Raw genomic sequence first — 12848 nt, forward strand, 5'->3', positions numbered from 1 at the left:
CAAGGGCTTAATCAACTCACTATTGATATTTGATTCAAGTTCTTTTCAGTGCTTTTAAATAAAATGCAAGCACAGGCATTAATTTTTTTGTACAAGTACCAAAATTGTGCATTTTTACTTTTGTATGCTAATTTATTTCCATGTACAGTAATGCTATAGTAGGTGGATTCCTGGGTCATAGATTTTAAAAAAATACTGAGTTTGAAGCTCAATTGTTGAGATAATTCTGTTTCTACTGTAACCTCTCTACAGCAAAAATGAAAATAACAAAATACTGCAAATCCTGCATATCCTGCATCCTGGTTTATGTAACTTTTTATATGTCAGATAAATATTGATTTTAAATTATACCATTAAATATTTTAACAGCTTTCCTCCAGCATTTAATTGTTTTGCAATTAGTTTGTTTAAACAAAAAAAATAAAAGTTAAGATCATGTATACTTATTGACAAATATTTTTCTTTCTATATTTGTATTAATAATTAATATTAATTATTATATACATTGATAAGAAACAACAATGGAACTTCTTTCTAATATCTAATAATCATTGTTTTTGTCTCAATTCACCTGTTTGGCTTTTTTTTTACATTTTCACAATGTGGTTAGATAAGTTTTTCTTGTTGCTGTGGTTTTTCAGAAATATTAAAAAGCAGTTTTAGGATAGGCAATGTTTTTTTACTGTATAAAGCCTTGCTTTGACTTTGAAAAACTCTTTACTTTGTTAGATTTTTGTAGTTTTTATTGAACTTCGTTTGTGTATTTTTTGGAATGTGGTAGAAAAAAAGTATACTTTTTTACTGTTTCAAAAATTTTGAATTATATTGCAACTAATGCGAAAATAATTCTAGATGCGGTATTTTTTTAATATATACCATATAAATGCTAGTTTTCTAAATGAATATTTGTTTGTTGTTTCAACTAAACTAACTAAACTGCTGGTTAGAAACAATATTTATAGTGTCACAACAACAGTTGAGCTGCAAGTGTTACTATATGTGTAAATTATAATTTTAAAGATAGTACAAATTAACAATGACACTATGAATACATTGTAACTTTGGAATATATATATGGAATCTTCGAGTAATGGTGCAACCAGTCGGCACTATGACAGTGAAAACAATGATGGTGGTGCGATTCCGTTGCCACCTGGAATGGATGCTAGTTGGTTTGCAAGAGAAGGTATAAATGTGCTATTAAATGGTGGTGTTGGCCATGCTGAGCAGTTGTTTAAGAAGTTCAGGTAATGGTTTAGAAATTAATTATTTTTTACAAAAGTAAATATTTAGTGTTCAGTGAAAGTTTTTGGCCATGCACTTTACCCTTAACAAACACAAACATGTAAACAAGTAATTTGCTGCACTGACTCAGGTTGTGAGAATGACTCCATACTAAGACCTGTTATATAAGATTAAATTATTCAAATCATGTGATTTTTCATACTAAATAGTTTTTTGGATCAGTTATTAGTAATACTGAGTAATAACTTGTAGTTCGTTTAGGAGAAACTTAAACCTTCGTTTAAAGCAGGTTGTGTTTATGTTGTGTTTTCTATGGTTTATTTAAAAAAAGAATAAGAAAAAACAATACGTATGGATAAAACCAATAAGGCAAAGCCATGTCCACTCTTTTATGTATAAACATTATATATATATTAAGTTTAAAAAATCTATCAAAGCTTTTTCTAAAGGCAATGCCATATCCATTCTTTAATCTATAAACATTAAACATATATTTAGTTCAAAACATCTATTCAAGCTTTTTTAAAATATTTTATCCAGGTAGTGTGTAAGAATTATAAGCCTGCCTGTTTTGTTGTCTCTGTGGTATAATGTCTTGCTATAATTTTAAAGCTATAACAAATTCTTTTCAGCATATTTTCCACCTCTATCTTCTTGTAGATAATCTAGCAAAGAATCATTGTTTTTCTCTAATTATGTCATGCTAACTTTCTAAAGGTCATGGCTTTAAATCTCAAATTTTAATACCAGATTCTGCCATCTGGATCTACAGATATTAAAAGTAAAAAATAATTAACCTAAAATGGCAAACTTTCTAAGCTAACTTTGTGTTGTAGAATCAAAGTTTAATGAAATAAAATATTTAAAATGTACTTAACTTTGATGCCAAACAACTTATAAAAAAATGATTAAATCAAAGAGGAAATCAATAACATGTCAATGACACATCCGTATTCAAGAACAAATTCGAAAATTTGTTGAGATGCTCCTTCCAATTTTCATTCCAGTTTGTCAAAAAATTATTAATAATACAATAGAAGGAGATGATCAGATTTTTAACTAAAGCTGTGTTTAACATTTTAGGCAATGCAGCCCACAACTATCAGCTGGTGCCAGTCTTGTTGATTTTATTGTAAGAGTTTTGTTGATTTTTTGTCTATTAAGATCCTTGTACCATAATGTGATAATTTCAAAGCAAAAGTTGAATTTAATAGAATAATGTAAGCCATTGTGTTCACTCATAACTTCTATTAGTAAATTATGTTTGGTTGTTTATTATATTTTGTATATTTGGTGTTTTTTACTCTTTTTAGACTGCTGCAATGACATTTGAAGACGAAAAAATGGAGCATGCATTAAACAGTTTAAAGGGAACAATAAAAATGTGCCAAGTTGATACACTATTCGAAGGAATCATACACAAGCGACCGTCAGAGAAGTGGTCAACTGTAGAACGCATCGAAAGAATGATCATATGGGCAGATTGTGAATTGTTCTTGGCTTTTCTTATGTTTTTGAAACAGAGTAAGTTTGAAGTAACAGCTTAGTGTTGCCGGTCTGATTAGGAATCGTGTGATCAAATGTTCCCTATATATTTCATGCTAAATAGATAAAGGTAAAGGAAAGGATACAAATATCACTTTTTGTTCGTAATGTGATGTTTATAATGGTACACTTCTATTGTGCTTCTTTTCATTATTTGACAGAATTTAGTCATTTAATGATGACTGGATGTTAAGATCTGATTTAATATGCTTACAAACAGCTGGTTGAATAAATAGCTGAAACTGTAATTTTATTTAAGTGTGGTTCTTACAAATTTAATTTCAGGTGTTATTGATTTTGTAAAAGCGGGTTATCACATGAGACGTGCTTGGAAAATGTATGATAAATGTCAAAAAGAAATTCTTGGGTTCGAGACGGGAAGTGTTAATTCAAAGGATAATACTCAAAAAAAAAGAAAGGTATATATAATTCAGAGACAGTCATACTTCCACCTGAATTAAAACTGATGTCAGCAAAAAGACAAAAAGGAAAGGGTTGAGACTCACAAGTTTTTTTTAAATCAAATCAGTTTGATTGAGTCAATTTCTATAGAATTGAGTACCCCTTTTGGTCTCTGCACATTTTAACATTATCAAAACAACTGTATGAACTACTTATATCTGTCTTGTATATGATGGCACAGAATTGTAAATCGATGACTACAGTTGTACGATATTGCATTTGTACTATTTGTAAACTAGTACCATAAATTCAGCAAAAATATATTTTTACTTTGTTGAAAAAGTTTGAATATTCCTTTTGTTTTTGTCATCATCATTTTGTTATTTAAAATGATTTAAAATTCATTCCGTGACATAAGACTTCCTTTTGTTGTTAGAAATCAAATCGAACGCCCACACCCCCAAGTAATCTTTCATCAGAAGATACCAACACTTTAAATGCTTCTCTCAGTTTTGGATACGGTTTAATTCAAGTGGCTGTATCTATTGTACCAACAACTCTTTTAAAAGTCTGTGAAATATTTGGTTTTACTGCTGATCGAGATATTGGATTAAATGCATTACATGTGTCTAGTAGCAGTAAAGATATGAAAGCTCCAATAGCCAGGTATATACTTTCATATAAATTTTGTACAGATAAACCTCCAAATTTCCCTTTACCTCTGTTAATACACTTGTATTTCTTTTTCTAAGTTTAATATTTTGATCTATGTAATTACTAAATTGTGTGTTAAAATTCGAAATGCTTAATTTAAATCCAGGTTAACTTTACTATGGTACCACACTGTTGTGCGACCCTTTTGTGCATTAGATGGTAACAATATCGAAAAAGGTTTGTATTTTTTTTACTTTATTAAAGGGGCTATGGAATGATTTAATAAGCTCAATCCCTGCAATTTTCGAAGAATAGCATGTAATAAACGAGCCTCTCAAAGTCAAGCAAGGTGCGAGAAATTATACACACTTTAGAACCACATAGAAGATAGCCAGTTTACGAATATTAAATTTTTTGTGATGAATTTGCTACTTTTCTTATTTTCCAAATAAAGAAGAGGTTTTCTTTAGCATTTGTTTTAGTGGTAAAATAAGCTACGGTCTGTAAATTATATTAAATGTCAGCAAATCGAAAGTTTGTTTTGCAAGCGGACAGACACAACACGAGGAGCTGTATTTGTTACAACGTGCTATGTTACCAGCTTTAAGAAGGTAATTAATACCTCTAAAAAGATTTTAAAATTATTAACCTAAGCAACCTCTTTGCAAGTCATGGGATGTATTATTTTTCAGTTTTGAGTTTGCTGGAAAAACTCGAGGTCTCAGTAAAACATGAATGTTTAGGCTTGTTGGTTTTTTTATTCTTAAATAACACATTTTTTGTTATTTTCAGGTCTTCACGAAGCCTCCCTTATATTGTTGGATTCTGAAAAAGAATTTCCTACTTCAGCTATATTTTTATATTTTAAAGCTTTAATATGTCGTCTTAGGGTGAGTTTACATTCTCTCTTTCTATTACTTGTTAATATATCTGTTTAGCTATAGTTTTTAGAGCAACATGTATGTGGCTATGCGAAAAATAAGTATTTTAATGCAGCATTTTGAATATATAGGGAAATGATACCAAAATTCGTATAGATGAATTGTATTATGACTAACATAGTATTGAGATCAAATATAATACATTTTTTAGGCGTTATTGTCTGGCTGTAACAGCTTATAAAAACGTATAAGGGGCTTAAGTTTTAAAACAGGGCCAGAAATCGCAAAAAAAATTCTACAGAAATAATTTCTTGCCGCAAGTATATGTTGCTTTGAAGTTTTGAAGTTTAAAAGTTGCCGTCAAGCAAATGACCGGAATTTGAATTTTCCGGCCATTACAAATTTATAACTCTAACTCCCTTTCCGTCGTGTTAGGTATAGTGAAATATCTAAAAAGGTTAACATAAACTTTTTTTAAACTTCTGTGCAATCTGTTGTTTACATTTTTTTAGCTCCCCCTTTTTTGTATACACTTCTAGTTTGTGTAAAGGATTTGTTTTTTACTCTCTTTTTTTATTTATCGAAGGGTAATCTTGATGAAGCACTTGAGATTCTTACAAAAACAATGGAGACATCTAAGGAACAGAGAGAAATAGCATTACTCTGTTCTTACGACCGAGGTAAGTGAGGAGAGCATGTACGTATGATTTGTTGAATCTTGCTTTCATGCAATTGTTCACTGTGGAAGAGAAAGTAAGCAGAGCGAGACACACATCCATCTAATAAGCTGGCTTTTTTATAGGTTGGTGTCACCTGATGAAGTTGGAATGGGAACATGCTTATCCATGTTTTTCACAGTAAGCACAAAAAGTGATGTATTTTCTTAGTGGTAGATATATTGTGAGGCCTGTTTGAAACAAATGAATGTTCTTGTAGTTTTTTGTTTAATTTATATTTGAAGATTTTTATATATATTATAAACAGCTTTTGTTAGTGTGTAAATAAATTTCTAAGTTTAGTTTGAGTGTTTTTTGATACCATTAAACTTTTTGATGCTATTAAACATTTTGTTGTCATTAAATTGTTTGATCAAACAACTCAACTTCTTAATGTTCTTTCATTGCTTTCTCTAGGTTAAAAAGTCAATCCCGTTGGTCTGAAGCATATTACACTTATTTACTAGCAGGTACATTTTATCAGTAACATTCCACTGGAATTGAGAGGGTTCTTATAATCTTCTTGATCTTGTTCAAATTTAAAAATCGATTTTGATGAAATTTAACCTATAATTCAGGAAAATTAGTGCGCTACTATGAATAGTTGTGTGATTGATTTTCCTACATTCAATTCGCGAAGACTGTGTAGGAAAAACATAATGTTTTACTACATTTTACTTTTAATCTCTTTATGTCGTCTTCTGGTTTGAACCTCCTCCCTCCCCCCCTTCCCCCTTCTCTTTGTGCGTATATACTATGTGGATGATCCCGAATGGTATCAACACAATTTACGCATAACATATTTCCCTTGTTATCATGTCTTCACTTTCTATCCTACCTATTTTTTTAATTTTAGTACGTTTTTGACTGTTCTGTTTTGTTTTTTTCATAGTGACACTTGGTGCTTTGGGAAGATCAGATGAAGCATATATATTTTTAAAATCTGTTCCAAAATTAGTAGTTCGCAAAACACAATTAGAAATATTTCTAGCTCGAAAGGTAAGTGCGTTCTCTAGTTAACAAAAGTTAACATAATAGCAAAACTATAATAATGTTTAAAATATGGTTGAAAAAAGGTTCAATTTTTGAACATAGTACCTACGTACAATGATCATCTTTAACATATTAAGCACATGCACAAAGTTGTCGAATTTTACAAATATCGTTGAAAAAAGGTTCAATTTTTGAACATAGTACCTACGTACAATGATCATCTTTTAACATATTAAGCACATGCACAAAGTTGTCGAATTTTACAAATATCGTTGAAAAAAGGTTCAATTTTTGAACATAGTACCTACGTACAATGATCATCTTTTAACATATTAAGCACATGCACAAACTTGTCGAATTTTACAAATATCGTTGAAAAAAGGTTCAATTTTTGAACATAGTACCTACGTACAATGATCATCTTTTAACATATTAAGCACATGCACAAAGTTGTCGAATTTTACAAATATCGTTGGAAAAAGGTTCAATTTTTGAACATAGTACCTACGTACAATGATCATCTTTTAACATATTAAGCACATGCACAAACTTGTCGAATTTTACAAATATCGTTGGAAAAAGGTTCAATTTTTTGAACATAGTACCTACGTACAATGATCATCTTTTTACATATTAAGCACATGCACGAACTTGTCAAATTTTACAAATAGCTTTCACTTATCAATACGTGCTTTCCATCAACATAAATAAAATAACATTACAACGAACTAGTAGAATATATTTTGTCCTTTTTAACTTACAAAAAAATGTCAGAAAAAAATAGCCATTGGTAACTATAAAGACTAACATAAATGTTAGATATTCAGTTTTTGGCTTGATGTTCATAGTCGTAAATGGTATATAGTCATAAGCGATTGAAGTTGTCAATCCTCCTTAGCACCGATTTTACAAAATTTACAAGTTGCCATCTGATTCGAAGCAGTCAAAACTAATGAAAAATAAAATTTTTATTTGTCTTTGTTTTAAGTCTGCCATTTCTTTTTAGTCTCATTTATTCAAAAAGTCTGCACCTTCTGAAGTAGAATATATAATTTTGGGGTTAGAATTACTTTATCTTTGGAATGCGTTACCACAATGTTCTGAAGAAGGACTTCGCAAGATGTTACTTGGTAAGTATTTCTGCGGTTTGCAATTCGAATATTTTCACGTTATATTTATTTTCGTTATATGAATTGTTTTAAATTTTGCACTTACAAAGTATATAATATCTGTTTTTCTGAATTTAGAGTTGAACAAGTGTGAATCACCGGGTATGCAACCGTTGAAATCCTTAATTATGGGTTCCATTTTTTCTATACTTGGCGACATGCAAAATTCGTTAATGGTATGGTTTCCAAAAATTAGTCGTGTTCTCAAGCATGCTGCTAAGACTCACGTGTGTAATGTTTCACTTCACTTTTCTCCTGTAGCATCTACATACGGCTTCATGTAAAACTGACACCAAAGCTACCGATCCTCATGTGATTCCGTACGCGCTTTATGAATTAGCGGTTATACAAATTCAAAAAGAGGAGGTAAGGAAATTTAATACTTCCAAAAAGAAATTCGAAATAAAAATTCAATGTGCTTAAGGTTCAAAAACTGGAAAACATTTAAATTGCTATGAAATCCGAGAAAGGTCATTTTGAAAAAAGTGATACAAAAAGCATTTCAAGAAATCTTTGAGGAAGATCCAACATAAATGTATCTCTTTATAATTCTGTCTGTCTGAGACCGACAAAGTAGATGTGTTATTTTTCCTTAAGAAATAACCTTATTTTGCTAAACTTTTAGTTTTGTATGTTTTGCAAAATCCTTTACTTAATTTAAAAAAATAAATTTATAAAAGTTAAGGTAATTAAATTTGATTGTTTTCTCAATGCACTTGCCTCTGTTATTAATAAAATTCACGTCCCTATTCGGTCAGGGGCGGGTGCCCCCCCCCCTCTGACGTTTTTTTTATAACTCCTTATTTCTTTGTTATATGGCTATGATACTTACTGAGTTTCAATATTTATCTATTAGAAACCTGCGTGCTAAATTTTTAGGTCCCATAACTTTCAGAGGCTTTGATATTGGCCATTACTCGAAACTACCCCCAAAAATCTCTATGAAACCCTTATAATGGGGAAAATATAATAACTCATGTTAGGATTATCCTTAGAACTTGAAACTTGTAACACAACTTTGTTTCATCAAGAAGAATCATTTTGGATAATTCGAATACGTGACTAATCCGATTTTGTCGGGTGTTACTCAAAAATCGGAAAAACGGATTTTCGGCCAATTTTTCGCAATTTGTTGTGCGATCCATGTAAAAACCAGAAGATATGTTAAATAACTTTTATTTGGCTTTCAGAAACTTCAAACAGAATGTAAAAAATCGATCTAGAACAAAAGTAATTAAATTTTAAGCAGATAGTGGCATTTTTACCAAATTTGAAGCTTCTTATGACGTCACAGAAATTGTGCTGACGCAAGCAAAAATTTATTGCTGCCATTTTGTTCCTTTTATGACATACTATAAGTGTGCCGAATTTGATTTAATTTGAACAACCCTATGAAAAGTTATTGAGGGGGGGGGGCGGGGGCGGGGGCGGTCATAGTATGTGCGAAAAACCCCGGACCGAATAGGGTTAAATTTAAGTTATCGTGACGAGTTCAAAAACAACAGTAAAATAAGTCTTTGTCGATTTTTCCACCGGTTTAAAAAATACTTTCGCAGTAATCTAGCTTCGATTTTCGTGAAAGTTAACTCAACGGTTTTTATCAAACGTTTTATTGAAAATGGCGAGCAAAAAGAAATTTACCATAGCAGTTTACGTGATTTTTTGAGAAAAATTGAAAGGAGTTATTCCCTGGAGAAATTGCAGTTGTAGCCTAATGTTATGTTAAGGAAAAAAATTTGGGCCAAGGGGAGTGTGTATCCTTAGGTGGGAATTGTTTGGAGGCTAGTATCCCGGGGTAAGTGTGTGCGGGGTAAAGTTTGTGCGGGGTAAAATATGTGCGGAGTAGTTATTTTATAACATCTTTCAATTAATGCAGTGTTTACTTCGGTGGCCATCAGTACACTGTCTACAGAATTTGTAAGTGTCATCCATGATCCATCCATCGTGTGCTGGGCTTATTCTTCTGTTCAGTACGGATTTTCACAAGTTCCCTGTTTCGAATTTGAGCAATGGTAAAATTTTGTGTATGAAAATGAACTGTGCGTCTTCAAACTGGCTGCATTCTTTGTCATTTTTTCTATGTAGTATTTCTCTCATTATACTTTTAGAATTTTGAAAAAGGAAGAGAAATTCTGCACAAGGTGAAGGTAAGAGTTTTTCATGTCTGAATGATTATTGTCCAAATTACATAAAGTAGGGAGTTGGACTCTAACGTTTGTGTGGTCTGCTACACCATTCTAAAAATTATTGGCGATTTATAGGCGTAAGGGAGTTAGGTTGATTGTGTTTAGCTTTTTTTATGCTATCTATTTTATTCTATTTTAGGATACCTATTCCGGTTACGATTTCGAGAATCGGTTGAACTTTCGATTGCATGCAGCATTAAATAATTTGGATGATCGAGATGATTTATCACGTGCTCAGAGTAAACTTGCTGCTCCAGCTTTGGACGGTTTATAGAAAGTAGATAATTTATTACAGTTTTCAGGGTTTTTTTTCAACGGAAAAAAGTTGTTCGATACATCTCGATATGGCTACATCAAGTCATATTTTAAAACAACTCCAGTCTCCAGTTTTTTGTGACAAACAAAATTAGCAAACATCATTCAATTCTCTCTGCAAAGCAAGAATTTCTATACACAACGGCAGTTTTCCTCTATTTCTTCAGAGTTTGGTACATGGTCAATGATTTTTATGTTTTGACTAGTGTAAATATTATGCCACTTTGATGACTTTTTAAATGATCCTTATAGAGTTTCATTGTCGTTTAGACACGAAACTCGACTAGCAAACAAACAGTCTAAGCTTCCAAACTTGTATTATATAAAATAATATTAAAAAAAAATAATATTATGAAATAATATTATAGAAAAATCTCTATTAAAAAATCCTTTCTAAAAACAAATTTTATTTCAAATTGCAACATGAATCTGCAAATACAATATATAAAATGTGGGATCACGTAAACTAAAAACAAAGAGAAATCAAAGTTCGGAGGAATAAAGTTGTTATATATTTCAAGTTTGGTGAAAACATATTTTGCGTTTTTCAACAAACATGACCAAACTCGCTTACAAAAAGATTGCTTCCATTTATGCTTTAATCTCCAAACATGGTTTGTAAGAATTTTTTTTAAATTAAAATTGAAAGATGGATTGAAAAGTTGTTTTTTTAATTTATCAAGTTAAGGAGATAGAAGCATTAATACATTGTTTTTATTGGGGTCGATCATAAAAAAGAGGGGAAACAGCTTTGAGCACATGGGGTTGATAAAGTATGTACAAATATTTAAATATTTTTGAATAAAGAGAATTGGAAAATTTAATTTATGTTAGTATGGAAATATATATACATATCAAGTAAACGTGTTTGGTACTTTTTTACGACAAGCTCTTCTCTGTTAAGATAACACTTCCAAGCTAAATTTTTATTATTTGATGAATTATACCTCTTCATTTTTCAGAAATCACAGTTTGAAATTTTTGAACGTAAATTTATAAAATAATTAAGAAATATAGCCTACTATACCTTAGTTCTCATAAAAAAGACGTTTATATACTTTTCATAATATGCTTAGGTAAATTAAAAATATAATTTTCCGAAAACTTCCTAATTGCTCTAATGTTCATTTATAAAACTGTCCGATAGTGTCACAAGAAATATCATCAGCAATTTTCTCATTCTAAATGTTTGTAAAATGTACATTTTTTATAAAACAATGTGTAGTATGACTTTTAAAATTGCGTATGCAAATAAAAAAGTAATTTATTAGTTAGTTATTATTCATTCGATGTTCTTGTAATAAACGTTTGATAGTGCCATTACAAGCAACATCATAAGCAGTTTGACCATAAATGTTTCGTATATCCACATCGATATTTGGTACAGACAACAACAATTTCAAACATTCAGTATAACTATTATAAGATGCATCATGTAATGGTGTGTCATTGTCATTGTCTACGTTGTTAATGCTTGTGACATCGTGATTAATTAAAACATTTAAAACACCATGATGACCATAATATGCACCGTAGTGATATGCATTATGTTCATATACATTCACAGCATACACATCACCACCAGCATCAATCAAACACTTCACTATTAATGGATTGTTGTAAAGTGCAGCTTGTATCAACAGTGTGGTTTTATTATCACCTCTCATTTCAACGATAGTTGGATCATCAATAAGAATTGCTTGCAACATCTTGACATCACCATTTTTAACGACTATTTCAAGTTCTAAACATTAGTTATGTCGTAATAATTGGAAACGAAACGTAATGACAAGGGTGTAAACTTATAATATTGCCACGAAATACATTTTTCTCGCTTGTTTGGAGTGGTAAAATTAATTTGCACTGGATGAAATAGGGCCAGAACCCTATAGACAGCACCCTAAAAAAAATCTGCTTCTTGGTGGATACTCGATACAATGGTAAAGATTTCTTCACACTTGTTCAGCGATCAGGTAAAGAAGTGTACTTTTTTACGATCACATCCGAAGGATGACACTATGCAGATTATGACAGAAATAATGCTAACTAACAAAAACTACGATAATGCATGAACACATGAATGAACTACTTAAAGTGTTTGTTCAAAATTGAAGTTAAAATTGTATCTTATGTGCAAGGATTGAGCGCAATTAATTATAGAACAACAGAATGGTAGATTGATTGTTAACTTGTGTTATTTTATTGTTGTATTGAGGGAGGTTTAATAAGAGTTGCAAACTTGATAATCAGAATTTTTTAAGTTGCTCCTATAAATGTACTTGCAAACGTACATTTGACAGCTTTAAGGGAGTTGATATTCATATGTACTCTTGTAACCGAAAGCAAAGTCATTATAACAGACGTGTTAATAACAGTTTGACCATTGATGTGGCATGTGATTATGATGAAGACGTGAAAACCATCAACTGCGCTGAAACTTTATGCCCAGAGAAAGAAATGTCAACTGGAATATATTTCAGAAAGTTTTATCAAACTTTCCGAAATTCACCGAGCGAGAGCATTTAACATCCAATTCCATTGTAAACAATCTTACATGCGATGTGTTTACAATGCTTACGATGAAACGATATTTTAGATGAAAAATTTATTTTTATTACCATCAGGGAAAGCATCTAAATTATTTATAATTAAGCTATCTTTCTGGATTGATCAATTTAATCGTGACACGAAATTCCATCGAATCAGGTTATAAGTACTTATGATTCAAATTTTCTCCTTCAA

The 12848-nt window shown here is 30.9% G+C and overlaps 2 protein-coding genes across 2 annotated transcripts; one reads left to right on the forward strand and one right to left on the reverse strand.

Moving 5' to 3' along the window:
- The first annotated feature begins 1004 nt into the window (after positions 1-1004).
- LOC130644496 (tetratricopeptide repeat protein 39C-like) lies at positions 1005-10969 on the forward strand. The gene is made up of 16 exons (XM_057450135.1): positions 1005-1247; positions 2329-2377; positions 2559-2769; positions 3076-3209; positions 3629-3858; positions 4013-4083; positions 4639-4736; positions 5314-5407; positions 5530-5584; positions 5861-5913; positions 6336-6442; positions 7443-7566; positions 7684-7781; positions 7867-7971; positions 9714-9752; positions 9931-10969. Exons 1-16 carry the CDS (start codon positions 1075-1077, stop codon positions 10063-10065), a joined length of 1776 nt encoding a protein of 591 aa, XP_057306118.1. The 5' UTR covers positions 1005-1074; the 3' UTR covers positions 10066-10969.
- A 408-nt stretch (positions 10970-11377) lies between these two features.
- Positions 11378-11815, reverse strand: LOC130657725 (serine/threonine-protein phosphatase 6 regulatory ankyrin repeat subunit B-like). Its single transcript, XM_057460763.1, has one exon. It carries the CDS (start codon positions 11813-11815, stop codon positions 11378-11380), a length of 438 nt encoding a protein of 145 aa, XP_057316746.1.
- Positions 11816-12848: the final 1033 nt, after the last annotated feature.

This window comes from Hydractinia symbiolongicarpus, chromosome 1, assembly GCF_029227915.1.
Source record: "Hydractinia symbiolongicarpus strain clone_291-10 chromosome 1, HSymV2.1, whole genome shotgun sequence".
NCBI classification, from domain to species: Eukaryota; Metazoa; Cnidaria; class Hydrozoa; order Anthoathecata; family Hydractiniidae; genus Hydractinia; species Hydractinia symbiolongicarpus.